This window comes from Epinephelus lanceolatus, chromosome 1 (assembly GCF_041903045.1).
Source record: "Epinephelus lanceolatus isolate andai-2023 chromosome 1, ASM4190304v1, whole genome shotgun sequence".
Classification (NCBI taxonomy): Eukaryota; Metazoa; Chordata; class Actinopteri; order Perciformes; family Serranidae; genus Epinephelus; species Epinephelus lanceolatus.
Window position 1 is genome coordinate 7,375,491 of NC_135734.1, and position 16,059 is coordinate 7,391,549.

Below are 16,059 nucleotides of genomic sequence, written 5' to 3' on the forward strand. Positions count from 1 at the left end.
CTGGAGGGAGGAACGGATACATGCGGAACCTTCAAGAGGACAATTTTCTGTCCGAATTAACGTTAGTGGCGTTTTAATGCTATGCCTTTGCTTTCTGTGGTCTCAAAAAATATTTTATCCCGTCAAATATTTTATTCAAATATGTATTCAAGTATTCATTCAGTACTTTTAACGTTAAAGTGTGTTTCAGTTCGATTTAGGGACTGTACTTTACAGTGGAGGGGGCGTTGGCTGGGGTGTGACATTGTTTATTTGGGTATTTTCTCTTTTATCTTGACCCTCCCAAGAGCTGCAAATTTTTTTCCTTGAGCCCCTCTGAGTGACTGGGGGATAGTGCATGATCTCAATCATTAATAACCTTTTTTTTTAATATTCACACCAAATGTAGGTAATGGAGCCAATGCAATGAGCAAACAGCACAGAATTTAGAGTAATCACAAAAATAAACTGCTAACTTCTTAAGCAAAATGCAAGTCCTTTTAAAAAATAATGTGTTGAAGGACTGTTGTAAATTTAAAAATTTATGGATAACTAGTTTTTGCAGTTTCTGGCTATGATAAATGGTGTTATTTTGGCAATATTCAAAGAAAACATGCCTATCAAATGCACCAGCGGGATTTGTGGCACAACCACTCAAAGTTGTATGTCCCCCTCCTAAGCCAAAATAAAAAACACAAGTCCCTCCCCAGTGCTTAAAAAATTATTTGACATGGCTTCCCCATTTTGCACCACCCTCTCCATCCTCATGAGTTACAAACAGTCCCTTATGTCTTACAATGCTTGAGTCTTACAATGATTACAATGCTGCCTTATTCTTCAGTACGGAGGACTGAGCCTGACAGACTTGGAACGAATAGATTTGAAAACATACAAATTAATTGTTAATGATAAGAATAGTAATTTAAAAAACAATTTAGGTAGCTTAAGTGGAGACATCTACGTAATAGTGGTGATACAGCTTGTATCCATGACTCTACATTTTGTAAATGGCCATTTTCATGTTTTGTAGGGGTTCCTTAAATGTTATGACTCATGATGTAACACACATAGCGTACTGTGCCTGAAGTTTAACTGGAGTTAACTCCTGCTAAGCAGGGCTGCATATGAGCACATTAACATTTAAAAATTCTAAGGGTTCCTATATTGATTTTTTAAGTGTTTGTGATATTTGTTTCTTCGCTAATCACAAACATTTTCTCTCTACATTCTTTGTGGAACCAAAACACAACATTTTCTTGGGAAACACGCAACATTTTCATGTAATTGATTCCAATATTGTCTGTGTTTGAACAAAAGCAAACTCTTTTGTTGATGTTTACATTCTAAAATGTTTTGTTTAGGCCCTGGTGTGCTCTCACATGTTGTCTGTATGAATGTTAATCCAATAATGACAACTAATGATGCAGTTATATGGCCTACCAGGCCTCTCTTTGCATCAGCTGCTACATATAATCAGCTTAGCTGCGCTGTCAGTACCATGCCAGAGAGGGACATGTTTATTGTTGCTGAGATTAAATGCCTCTATGTCTTTGGACTGTAAGCACTTTGTAGAAGTGGAAAGTAACTTTATTGACGTAAATATTACACTCTTTTATCAAATTTTAGGGCACTGGAAGTTGATTATTTCCAATTTTGGGAGACTAACTTTTCATCTTTCCAAAAGAATGTACTTTTCGCTTTACTTTATAGCCTACAGTAAGATAAAACTGTCAACAATGGGCCTACATTTCCTATCTTTCCTTACTTTTCTAATGCAACTCATATGACAGCAAAATCCACAAAACTGTACCCTATAAAAAGTTTTCACTTCACATTGAAACTACTATTTCTGATGTTCGTTTACTTCAGTGGACGTTTGATTGCAGGGCTTTGGAGCTTTTGTAGTGTTGCCACACTTAAAATAGATGACTGACTGTAGTACTATCACTTTTGGCTCTCTGAGCTTAACTGAGATGTGTCATCATTATGACCATTCTTTATTGTATTGTAAACAACTAGGCCTAATTCACATCTACAGCCATGAGGCATAATCAGTATCATCTTCCAAATGGTCTTATTGATAACATTTCCAGCCTTTATTGAATGAGTTGCATATTACTAAAACATACTGATCAAAACGTGCAGTGTACCATGGGTGGAATGCAGTAGCCGATGACATTAGGGAGGACCAAATCTGCCATAAATAAAGAAATAAACAAATAAACAAATGACTCAATAAATAATTGAAATAAGAAAGATTGCAATTTAGAAATAAAAGTCTCAATTATCTAATAAATGCACAAGTTTGCACAGAAATATGCACAGAAATAGAAAAAAAGATAAATAAAATGTATTTATTTAACAAATTATGAATTTCTGTATCTATTTGTTTTTTCATATTTAATTATTTCCCAATTCATTCTTATCTCTTTACATTTACTTATAATCTTATTATTTTCTCTATTTATTCATTTTCGTATTTATTTATTTCTTCTTCTTTTATTTGTGTCTGTATAGAATGTCCCAGGGATGACGTTTTTCTGTATGCCGACATGTCAAAAAGCGTATGGGGTTTTTCCATTGGATTATTGCCAAAAATAAACTTTGTGGCAAACAAACATTTATGATACTTGCACGTTTTGTTCAGCAAGATAATCACAAATTAACACCACTTCTGGATTATTGAATCCTAAATTGCAATTACCAGACGTAAAATTCTAACGTAACGGTATAAACAAACTACACTACAGTCGCGTAGTAGTTTCATTTAGCCAGTTGTTAGTGACCACCTTTTTTAAGACACATAGAAGCTTCAAAGTTCACAAGTGGGGTATTTACTGATGTATCTTACATTGTAGAACAAGACATGAAAGTCTCTTAGGCTTGTGTTGACCACAGACCTTCTTTCAGGCATCTAACTAAAAACCAATTCAAAAAGGCCACTGACTTTGAGATGAGGGAACCGTATTTGGTAAAATGCTAACTAATTTCCAGGTTTAATTTCCGAGGGCCCTCTATTTCATAGCCCGCATGTTAATGACAGGGCATGTCTTGACTACTCAGGCAGCAGCAATCAAACAAAATCAAACCCACACCAAATCACAAGGGAGATTTTTTCCTGGTAGGCTTTCCAGATAGCCCTTTTCTGACTGAAATTATTATTATTATCATTATTATTTCAATTATTTATCGTTGAGTCATTTGTTTATTTATTTATTCTTATTGTGGCAGATTTGGTCCTCCATATACTAGGCTACACTTCCAATACATAAGGGGATAGTCAAAACTTGATGAAAATCTGTTTGAATATGGTAGACAGAGATGATGCCTTCACAGTCAGTATGACCAGCCACTAAGACAAATGTGTCCTTTGACAGTATTCACTCACTGATTCATTTGAAAATGATTAAATAAACATCATTCCCAATGGGATGGAGAACGACCTTCATTGAACGAAATGAATGGCAAAGGTTGTGTTTCAGTTTTACAACATTGGAACAACTTTGTACCTGGCATGTTGCAGTTTCCGACCGTCTTTGAATGTAGCATGTAATGCCTGGACAGAATGGAGACGGAGGAGGAGATGAATGGACGAGGCCCCGCCCCCTGCGCGTGAAGACCAGAGGCGTACCTGATTCAGTCAGGTATACCAACGATACCTCAACTCGACCATCTCTACACCGCTCCCCAGGTAAAAACTAACTTTATTACACTTTCAGGACTAGAGAAAGTAGCTTTGGTGGCCTGTTTGAACTGCATGGATATAATGAGTCGTCTTTGTTAAAAAATATGCCTCCTGCTCACATTTTGTTATGTAATGCATGTTTAAAATTAAACCATCAGAGATACCAAATAAGCTGTTTTTAATAGGAATTGCTGATGTTTTCTGTTGATTGTCTATACTGTCATCACACCACACTCCATTTAGTAATTTATGTAGATTATATTTTTTAAAAGGAGGACAAAGCTAAGGTTACACGCTTCATTAAAGGCAACTCGTGTGAATTCTTTGGGAGATACTTCTGACTTTGATACACAGCAAATTTCAACACACTGACAGTTTCACACTTTTTGCTGCAGTGTAGTAGCCTATCTTCTGGTGTCTGGTTTTTGGAATCCCTAAGGGACAGAAACAGCTGAAGACATCTTAAGTATAGGCTATCTTTATCATCTGTTAACCCCTTGAATTCTGGGTTCCTTAAAGGGCTTCATTGTATGCCTTAATTTTTTTTGGTTCAACAATTTAGTGTCTGGGTAGCCTGAAGAGCCATGAGTAACAATTAGAGCAAACACCAAATGATTCATGGAATATGTTCCTCGCTGAGTAAAGAGGATAGATAAAAGCTGAAATTATAAGTCTGTATTTTCATATGTTTTCTTTTCAAATTCAAATGAATTTGTAATAATTGCAGTTATCATGATTGTGAAGAGCTCTGTCAATATACAGAGTGGTTGTGAAATATCACCTGGTTCTATCATTGTATCAAAAATCTAAATGTAATCTCAAAGTTATGACAATGATTTTGAGATAGTGACTTTCTTGAATTTCATAATGACAGCCTTTTGTTGAATGTCAGCAAATAGCATGTTAGTAAAAGGCCAGAGGTCATTGTTCTTTCAAGGCCAGCTGGATTAAAAAAAACGACCCAGTTTTGTCTTGTCAGGGAATCAGCCACTAATCTGTTCCCTCTACAGACAGGGATGAGTACAGGAGACTAGAAGGAGGGAGGGCAGGAGGAACGGCTGGAGAGATTAACCAACCACTGCTTTTTACCTCTCTAATCCTCTGCCTTTTTCAAGCATGTGTAACTGATAGGTACAAGTAGGCTTTAGTCAGTGAGGACTGACCTCAGTCATGGACATGCAACTGTTTATGTAAGAAGAACATAAGGCTAAGGTGTGGGGACATCTTAGAGGGTTGTAGAACAGGGAAGGGTCAGGGAAAGACTTATGACCCCCCACCCCATGACTTTTTTTAGCAGACATGTTTGACCGTTATTGCCACTGGCTTTAGTAGGGCTGGGCAATATATCTAATATAATGTTGATATTGTGATATGAGACTAGATATGATCTTAGATTTTGGATATTGTAATATCACAAGTGTTGTCTTTTCTTGGTTCTGAATGCTGCCTCGCAGTACAGTTATATAGTTTTCTGAACTTACCAGGCTGTAGCTGTTCTATTATTTGCCTTTACCCACTTAGTCATCATATCTACCTTACTGATAATCATGCGTCCAAAATCTCATTGTGTAAATATGTTAAAGCACCAACAGTCAACCCTACAACATCGTCACAATATCGACATCGAGGTATTTTGACAAAAATATTGGGGTATTTGATTTTCTCTTCGTCGCCCAGGCCTACACTGTAGCCAGGAGTTTAGACATACTGAGGTCATCATTAATAGACTAGATTTGAAAAATAAAAGATTTTCCCATATAAAATATAAAATAAAATAAATAAATAACAAAGAAGGTCATTTGTGAGTGCCTCTGAAACAATCCATATGACTATTCCCAGAATAACTCATGTGAGTCTTTTCTGATTTGCCACCCTGCAATATCAGGTGTTGAAGTCATACAGCCTATGCTGCTGTAATTATTAATTCTACAAAGTGTGTTTGGCTTTGATACTAAAATGTGTAAATACAGTTCATAAGAGTTACTAAACTGATCCTGTTATATGTACCTAGTTTTTAATAACCACAGACAGGCCTGTCACCACGATGCTACAATCCACAGAATGAGATATGTTGAGGGCTAAACATAACCTTTTAATATGTGGGGGACAGAGACATTTCATAGTGGGTGCACACAGTACTCTGTGCAAGGGTGTTGTTGAAAATAGACACAAATTTGTGTGATACTGATAAAAAAAAATTATTTCAGGTTTTTAAATCAACACTGGTGGCTTTCAAATCTTAATTTGATGCATGATGATGTTTCAGTGTTTTTTTTTTAACCCATCAAAATGTAAATAATTGATGTTATCTGTGCTTCAGGAGTCTACGGCAACGTCAGAGCCAAGATGGGGCGGAAGGAGATCATCTGCAGCTGGAAGAAAAGCACCAGCAACATCAAGGATTTGTTTAAATTCGAGGGGAAAATGGGATCGTAAGTACTGCTGCTGAGAGTAGAGACAGAGAATTGGTTATTGCTTTCAGAGTTTTTAGTTATTAGTTTAAGACAATTTCAGACCAAGTTGCACAATGCAAAAAAGTTAGCTTTGAAGACCATCAATAACAGGCATTCAAGACAAAAATGTTCCTTGGATGTTGAACAGTTTTGCAAAGAATCTCATTTGGTTTGCTGCGGTGGTCATGAGGAAAAGTCCAGTGACTTCATTAGCATGCATGAAAGTGGGGCCTATGGCACCCACAAGAGATGTGGTTGTTTATCCAAGTCTGTTGTTTTCGTGTTGACTGTCATGTCATGGTGTGGGTGGGATAGTCATGTGTCTACTGGTTGCATCAGGCTACACCAAACTGTTATTTGACAACAGTTGGTAAATCATCAAGCTGATTTTTTTGTCACACTTGGAATCCATTAAATGAAACACTGTTGGAATCAGGACTCAAATAACATTTGGTGATGGTGATTGGCACAGACTTCAGACTGGAGGTGGTCGTTAAGATGCAGTACAATAAGCAGCAGAAGTGTTGGGTGTGGTCTTAAAAAAGTTGTCTTAAAACAGTCCAAAGCTCAGTGTGCAAACAACTGAAAACAGCAGGTGAAGCTTTAACTTTTGACTTAGCTCTTCTTGAGGGTAGAGACAGGGAACAGAACAGAGGGACAGATTTGTATCATGAAAAAATATCTACGCACCATCATCCAGGATGGGACGCACGTCTTGTTGCAGCCACCAGCCTGATTTAAGATACTGTTTTACAGAAACATTCAGTTATTTTGCCCAAGTTCAGAGGACTGTAAATGGATAAAAGGAAGGAGTGCTGTCTGTCTCCCAGTTACTGGGCTCTGATTGGCCTGAAGGCTGAGGATAATCCCTTATATCACCTTCCTGAGAGCTTGTTTTATCAATGGAGTCTCTCACACTGTCTGGATAATCTACTCAGAGCTGAACCTGCACAGTTAACCTGTTGTAGGGCCACCTGATTAACCATATAATGATCATGATCTCATGGTATGAATAAACTTGATAAGATGCTATATTCATATTCACATTTTGCATAGAGTGCCTGTAAAATATCAGATTTGTATAGCTCCAAACAACTGTTTCATTACCTATGCCCCTGTGATGCCTGAGTTTCATTAATAGTGACCAAATTATGCTTACCTTATTCCTTAGTTTGCTGAGTATTAAACTATTTTCTACATAAAGCTTTTAGTTTTCCATATAAAGGGGCATTGCACCAATTTAACATGTCAAAGTTAACTGGTCATGACAGGCATTAACCCAGTGAATAATGTCCTCTGACATGGCACAGACAGGAAGGGTCTAGCAAAAGCTGGGCCCTATCTGTCACCTGGTGTAGGTCTGAAAATGAGGTATGGTCAGGTGCATTGTTGGCATATTGCTATTTTGAGGCAGCAGAAAGTACCGTAAACCAACCATAAGCCAACAAAAACCTGGTGTAAAGTCAGAATTGAACAGTATTTTCCTTCTGTTTCAAGGGTGCATTATTCTAATAGTAAGATGCATCAATCTCAATCAGAGACAGACCCATTCTCACTACTTTTAAAAAACAGCTTAAAGGATGACTATTGACTTATCAAATCTGCACCCGTGAATGAATCATTGATCAGCCCTCTCATACAGTTCTCTACTGTAGCCCCTTGTTGAATCTACTGTATAACTGCTGCTAATATTGTTGTGCACTTTATTTATGTTGTTAATTTAACTGTTATTTATGGTACGTCTGTCTGTCTTTTAATGTGAGGACTACGGATGGAAATTAGCTTCTAGCTAAATCCGGCATATTTACATGACGTCATGTATTTGTACCGATTGTTCATTAATATGCACGGTCCTCTTCAAATAAATTGAAATTGAACTGAATAGATAGGCAGGTTCACAACCTGCATACACTCTCGTGGTTACACACACAGGGACTTGTGAATGGGCTGCAAGTGGGTGAAACAATACAGAACATTATCAATGAGGAAAATATTGACAGTCTCTAAAATATAAACACATAGCAGAGATCAGAGCAGAGCTGCAGAGCTGCTGTCCGACTCCCCATTAAGAGAGATGCTGTGCGCATTTATGCACGTGGAGCAGCGTAACTTCAGTGATTATTTCAGAAGCTAAAAGTTTAGTTCAGTTTCCTCTGTCAAGTTCAGTTTTTAGTTTTGCTGCTTGAATGTGCCACAATATTTGCCGCAGTGACATCACTGCTCTAACTGCATTACCTTCATTCCCATCATGGGAAAGGTAGGATCCAACATTTTTGGCGCTTGACCCATACTAAGGACTGAAAGTCAGAATATCTCAGCCTCTGCTGCATCAATTTTGAAGTCCTCCATCTTTATGGAAGACAAATGCGGAAGCACTGGATTGCTTGTAACAAAAGAATCCAAATTTGGCAAGTTTATTGACATTTGTCAGAAATGTACTTTATTATGTTTTTTGTTCACTCCTTTATCATATACACACTGGCCTGAAACACACACCACAAACAGGACCTACACATGCATTAAATGAAGAGATGTCAGAGCGAGGGGGCTGCCTTGACTGAGCAAACAGTTGGTGCAAAGTAAGGTTGGTTCCACACTCAGGCTTATATGTGATTTGTAGGAACTCGCAAAACCACTGATGTGGTCCTTTAAATGAATTAGGTTCCTGGTCAAGTAGCAAATTATATTTCACTCCTGTGCTGCACAGACACTGTATTTGCTTTATCTGCTCAGTACGATGGCCTGTAGAAAATGGTTGTTACTGTAAGTGTAGGTGTTGCTTCCTCAGAGCTGCCCTGCAGTCTTAAAGCTGCTTAAAGCTCTCCATCTTTGACTGGCTGTGAATGAGTTAGGCTTCTGTGTGTAAGTGTGTGTGCATGTGTGTGTGTGCGTGTGTCTCAGGTTCTTCAGCGCTGACGTCAGAACAGCAGTGCAGGAACATCCTAGCACCACTTCGTTATAGGATTAAGAGTCTGACTGACTATATTGGTGGGTGAGTGTACTGAGGGAACATGAAGGGAGGTGGTATAAGCAGGTGCAGGTTTGTGTTTATGCAAACATGAGACAGAAACGTGTCCAAGTCGACACATGTCTCACTACCTGATGGACTTATGCCGCTTTGCTAAAGTGCATTCAGTTGTTATTAAAGGTTAATAAAAGTCATTGTGTATCATGGGCTACAGTGATGTTCCTAGGTTGTGAAAGCTGATCAAATGATTATATTGTGCCTAACTGAAATATGCTATTAGAATTTTGGATCAGTAAAGGCTTATCCTGCTCTAAAAAAATGAAAAATACAGGTTCAGATGTAACTTTCAATAATTGCAAGTATCAGTATATGAGTCTAACCTTAATTCAGAACACAGTACACAACCAAAATATAATAGCAACGGTGCATTTATAATGTGCGATCTGAGTCATCTTTACTGGCCTTGAGGCATTTAAGGTCAGAGCTGCAGTATCACCAGCACAGATGCTTTACTCAGTGGCCAAAATGGAGGATTACACCCAGGCCGCCATCAGACTGTGAGCCAAACAAAAAGGTGCCATGCTGATGCCCAGCCAAGACTGGGCATCAGCATGTCTGGGTTACATGGTTTAGACTGATTTTTTAAACTGCAGTCTTTATCAGGGATGTGCTCCAGGTTATGTAGTGGTCGAAGGTTACTAGGTAGTGACATCGCTGTTTTACCTGATTGACAACATATTCAATAAAATAAATAAATAATAATAAAAGCCCCAAGAATAATCTTGAAATAGTAATAGTAATAATTGCTGGAGCTGTAGCATAAGTACTCACATAGGTATAAGTTCAAAAAAATCAGATTACTACAGATAGACTGTGGATTAGTTAATCAAAGGGTCCAAGAAATGATCAAACAACAAGTTAGTGAGTCTGCTGAACATTACAGTCAACAGGTGAGGAAGCACCCACAGTAGGATTTCTAACATCCCAGGGGCACATACTAGGCCACACCATCATAGAGGAGAGGATCCAAGGTAGGAAGTGAAGAGGAACTGTACAATGCATTGGAGACATGACTAATCCTTGAGTGCACAATTTTATACAACAAGGGAAAATATTATTATCATTATTAATAATAAAAAGGAGCAGTTCTTGTGTTGTCATAGATGCCCAGTCCTGTGTAGGCTCGTGGCTCTCTTTCCCAGTGACAAGGTCTGCCTGGGGTCGATGATACTCTGCTGCCTCCGGGCCTCCCAAGATTTCTACCCCTGGGCTCTCAACAAACAGCACCATGCACCAATAACACAACAGAGTAGAGTACAATATAACACTTACTTTATGTTCTCCATTGGCGATATCTTAACTTGCTCTCATAGCACCGTAGGGCGGAACCTGCTGTGCTCACAGCTAGCATCCAATCACAAGGGAGGGACTTACTGCAAAATTGGTGGGAAGAAAAATACAGCCCTCAAAGATCTCCTTCACAGTCCCCACAAGCCAGGAGCATTACTTCCTTGTCTGCCAAAAACGTATACCAGCACTGTGTTAGTGAATTGTGTCAATGATGTCATGGCAGTTTATCCTAAGTGGGAAGGAGTTAAGAAAATACTGTTTTTTTAGAAGGCAATATGACTTTAGGCATATGTATTTCCCCAAAACTAAGCACTGTCATTAAGAATGTGATAGGTTTATGTTTTCAGCTTCATTCCACAGGATATATTATGTTAGCATGTTTCTCATCATTTTTATGGCTAATGTAAATATTAGCTTCTCCAATATGCTATCTCGCACTGTATTTAATGGCAACAAGATCATATATTTTTTGGTAAGTGAACATATTTTCTTAACACCAAACACACCACAACAAAGACTATTTTACCTGACAGAACATATTACATTAATCCTAACGTCCTGAGCGGAGATATTTCTGCCCTTTGGCCACTGCCTGATGTCACCAGCCAATGCAGAAGAAGCAGGCATCATGAGGCGTAGAGGTGAACCCAACTATATCCATGTGGGGAGCAGACAGCACAAAGTTTTCTTCCACTTGACTGGGGGGTAATCAGGAGGCAGGACATTTACCCCGTTAGAAGGGGTAGCACATAGAAAATAGAACTTTGTGAACGTTTTCAAATCTGGTTAAAAAAAAAAGACAACTAATGTCAGTGATGCATTCAGCCCCTGGGGACCCTAAAGCAAGGGACTTGTCACATGCCTGGGGACCTGACTCTCGACATTGGCTCACACTTAAGAGGCCCACAGTTGTTTCAAGGGCTTAGTGCACTCATCTAAGGTGACTGGATTATTGTTAATTGGGAAGTTTTTGCAAATAATTGTTCATCATCCTGGAAACTTTCATGTCTTTGTCTTGAAGTAAAGGAATATTAAACCAGAACAAAAACTGGTGCTTTGAATTTAAATCATGATGAAGAAATACAATCACCAACTTGCTGTGTCACACATGTTTGAGCATTTCCATAGACCCCCACTTCAATTCATGTATCTGTCCTTACTGTTTTCATGCAGGGGGTCTTTTTCAGAGGTGTTCATGGTGAGAGAGAAGGCAACAGGAAAACTTTACGCCCTGAAATGTTTGAAGAAAAAATACCTCGCTCATAGCAACCTTGAAAATGAAATTAATGTACTGAGAAGGTAAAGTATGGACACACACACACACACACACACACACTCACTCACACAAACACACTTACACACACATTTATACAGGTTATCCATTATGTTCTAGCCAACATTGCCTTTCTCTTTAAATACATAGAATTGTATGTGTAGCACCTTCTTACCTTTGCTTACTAACAACCTGAGTAAGAAGTTAACCCTGCCTCGTTCTTCATACAACACTGTAAGTGCGTAACATTTGCCACTGAGAACAGCAGTGATGCCTCAACCTACTGTATTTCTTACTGTTTCAGGATACAGCATGAAAACGTGGTGGGACTGGAGGATTTCTACGAGAGTCAAACACACTATTACTTGGTCATGCAACTGTAAGTGGACTAATTATCATCACAGTTTTTATAAATTATTACTTTGGTAGAACAAAATGTTGACAATGGGTCTTATATTGAGTGTAATGAAATCTGACAATAACAACAACATATGAAAATTGTGCATCTTTTTTTTTATATATTTAAAAGCTTTATAGAAGTTTTTTTCTCTTTGATTTACAGCAAGCCACTGTAAAGTTGGAAACATCATTACCCAAAAAGTACTTTGACGGAATCACACACAGCTGCATATTGTGCATCTGCTTGTTCCATACATTTAAAACCCTTAACATACGTTTCTCCTCTTCTGTTACCCCTGTAGCTTTAAGACCAGAAAAATCATCCTACTCCACACAGTCTGACAACATAATTTGTTCTATATTAGACTGTTCCATCAAAACTAAATGGTATTTTCACCTAAACCCAAAGTTCCTTTTTTTTTTTTTTTTTTTTTGGATGGCTATCGCATTTCATTAAAAGAGTTATCGGTATTCTACAAATGTTTTGTACATAATTTTATAATTCACCCTGATATATTTAATATATTCAGAAACTATAGATTCTCTAAAATTTTTACAAGCCCTCAACAAATGTTTTTGTCCAACAGGATACTTTGTCCAAGGTCAGAAGAAGGCAATAAAATCCCTAAAAAGATTATAAAAAAAAGACACTAAAGATTTCCTTTGCGTGCGTGTGTTTGTGCAGGGTGTCAGGTGGGGAGCTGTTTGATCGCATTTTAGACAAAGGGGTTTACACTGAGAAGGACGCCAGCACAGTGATCAAACAGGTGCTGCAGGCTGTCAGCTACCTGCACGAAAACAGCATTGTGCACAGGGACCTTAAGGTAACACACGCCCACACACACACACACACACACACACAGAGTAATTTCAGCAAGAAGGAAAAAAAGCTAGAAGTAACTGAAGTACAATTTGCTTTAAGTACATTACACTGTAGGTTTAAATAATTAACAATCCTATTATAAAATGCATAGGCAAAGTTACATTACATAATTTTCCTCTTTTTACTCTCCTCTGTGTTTGGACAGCCTGAGAATCTGTTGTACTACAACACAGATGAGAATGCTAAGATCATGGTCAGTGACTTTGGTCTGTCTAAGACGGTGGAGCATGGTGTGATGTCCACAGCCTGCGGTACGCCAGGATATGTTGGTGAGTTATTGGGGAGGGGCATACATATACACTTGCTTGCAATGCACCCATAAACAACACAACTACTGTCAATATGTTTCAAGAGTGAATCACAATCCACTGTTATTTAAGTGGTGTATCTGTGGTGATGACATAAAAAATAATACAAGAGGAATCATGAAAGGAACATTATACAGTGTGAATGCTATTTAAAAATGTTGAAAAGGACAAGAGCAGTCACTCTTCTGTCCACTTACAACCCCATATCTGGGGCCGGTTCACAGTAGCAGCAGGCTCATTAAATAGTCCAGGCGTCCCTCTATACAGCAAAGCTTTCCAGCTCCCAGTATGTTCTGGGTCTGCCCCGAGGTCTACCAGTTGGATGTGCCTCCTAAGGAAGGTCCCCAGGAGGCATTCTGATCAGATGCCTAAACCAATTCAGCTGTCTGATGCAAAAGGGCAGCGGCTCCACTCCAAGCTCCCTCTGGATATGTGGAATCTGCATTTCTAGATGAGAAGTTCAATATTTGCTCAGAGCCTCCTTTCTAAAACCCTGGTAAAATATTTCCTAGGGAGCCTGAGCAGTTTCAAACCCCCAAAATTGTAGCACACCCTCTGGTCCCCCTTTTTTAAATGGGACCCACCACCCTGGTCTGCCATTCCACACTGTCCCCAGCCTCCATGTGACACTGAAGAGGCATTTCAACCGAGACCGCCCAACAATGTCCAGAGGCTTCAGCATTTTGGGGTGGATCTCATCCATACTTAGCACCTTGCCAGTGGAGTTCCCTTACTATCTCAGAGGCCTCTGCCAGGGAAATGGGTGAGACCTTCTTTGTTTTCAAACTCTATCTCCTCCACAGAGGACATGCTGATCAGGTTCTGGAGTTCCCGCAACTGCTCTTTCTACCGCTTGAGAGTATCGCCCATCAGTGTCTGTAGTTCTCCTTTCCTGCTGAACACAGCCTGAACCAAGCACTGCTTTCCTTTCCTGAGTTGTCTACTGCCACAACAGGCATTAATGACCTTCTGATCACAACTCCTAGCAGCTCCCTCCACAATGGAGGCTTTAAACATGTCAGCAACCTCCCCAGGGACACATGTAAAACTCCTGTGAGTTAAATACCTTGTGGGCAGTGGACCTCAGCCAGATGTTCCTAGTTCTCCCTTACTACACGTTTGGATTTACCAACTCTGCTTTTCGATCAAACTCATCATCAAGTGGTGATCAGTTGACAGCTCCTTTTCTCTCTTCACCTGAGTGTCCAAGACATATGGTCACATATCGGATGATACAACCACAAAGTTGATCATCCATCTTTGGCTTTAGGTGTTCTGGTACCAAGTATATTTATGCTCTAATATGGTGTGTGTTATGGCCAATCCATGACTGGCACAGAAGTCCAATAACAAAGCACTACTCTTTTTCAGATCGGGTAGGCCATTCTTCTCTCCGCTTTTTCCGTTGTTGACCACATGAGTGTTGAAGTCCCCCAGCAGAATTATAGAGTTCCGAGGCCAAGGATACTCAACTTGCTTTGACCAGGGGCCACTTTTGCAAAATTGCAGGAGGCCAGGGGCCAGTTTGGGGCGTTTCTAAGATTTGAAGACATTCAGAGCTTAGCCTGGACATCTGCTCTGTAGAAGGGTCTGGGGAACCTTCCTTAGCTTTTTTTTATTTTGTTTTAACACTCTGATTTGATGCTTTTTTATGCACTCTTGGACCTTATTGATGTTAAAAGCTAAAATAATTCCAAGTGTTAATCAATTTATTATTATTTTGAATTAGAAAATGGTTGGCAGGTCACCTGGCATCCTATCATGGGCCAGATTTGACCCCACCCAGAGACTTAAAGAAGGCTTGATACTCCAAACTGCTCTTTGGTGCATAAGCACAATCAACAGTCATAGCAAGCCTTCCTCTCAGCGGCCTACATGCCAGGGGCTGAGTACAGTCTCTTTCCAGGATTTTACTTCCAGACTCAGTAAACCCAGCTATATCCAGTTGATACTGCTCTACCTCCCACACAAGTCGTTCCTTCCCCATCAGGGCAGGGATGTTCCATGTCCCTAGAACCAGTCTACGATGCCAGGCGTCAGCACACCTAGGTTCTTGCCTTTGCATGGCCTCATTTAGTTCTTTCAGGCTGTGCCTGATCGGGCCCCATGGGTCATGACCCAGCCACCAGACAAGCTTCCCTCCCAGGTCTGGTTCCAAGAGGGGGCTCTAGTCCCTATGATATCATGTGCTGCAGCTCCAGTGTGGCTGATTTATCTAGGAGCTATTGCCCCTGACATCACAGCTCCCAGGTTTACAGGGATGCACACACCCCTTCTTCACAATAAGGTGATGATTCTTGGAGTGGCAGGAGCAGTCAATCAGTTTTCCTAAAAAAATGACAGTCCAGGGCCTTTGTGCTTAAAATTAGAGGAAAATATAATTCTTTATTCAAATATATCAAACTCGTAAATGTATTAGCTGTTAAAAAGTACACATTGTCATCATGAGAGACTGAAGGTTTTTGATTGTCAGTTGAATTTAAACTATATTAGAAATTTGTTGGTAGTCATTGACGTTAAAATGATTAATAATATTATCTATGATATATTCTATTTCCTATTAGTGCTATTTAGTGATTAAAACATACTAATGACTAAATCATCTTGTAGATTCCAGAAAATGTTGAACTTTCTTAACTTAATCATGCTATTACATTCTCTAGCTGGCAGTCATGAGCAGATGTGTTTATGCTGACATTTTAAATCCCAACAATAACACAACTGAACATTTATGATCCACTATAGAAACTTAAATATGAGA

At 39.2% G+C, this 16,059-nt stretch overlaps 1 protein-coding gene across 1 annotated transcript in view; it reads left to right on the forward strand.

Moving 5' to 3' along the window:
- Positions 1 to 3: 3 nt before the first annotated feature.
- Positions 4 to 16,059, forward strand: part of LOC117257426 (calcium/calmodulin-dependent protein kinase type 1D-like) — a 25,468-nt gene continuing 9,412 nt past the window's right edge. Inside the window, exons 1-7 of the mRNA XM_033627610.2 lie at positions 4 to 61; positions 3,503 to 3,670; positions 5,985 to 6,096; positions 11,609 to 11,734; positions 12,013 to 12,087; positions 12,793 to 12,931; positions 13,136 to 13,259. Coding sequence (XP_033483501.1) covers positions 3,532 to 3,670; positions 5,985 to 6,096; positions 11,609 to 11,734; positions 12,013 to 12,087; positions 12,793 to 12,931; positions 13,136 to 13,259 — 715 coding nt within the window. The 5' untranslated portion in view covers positions 4 to 61; positions 3,503 to 3,531. The remainder of the gene's footprint in view (positions 62 to 3,502; positions 3,671 to 5,984; positions 6,097 to 11,608; positions 11,735 to 12,012; positions 12,088 to 12,792; positions 12,932 to 13,135; positions 13,260 to 16,059) is intronic.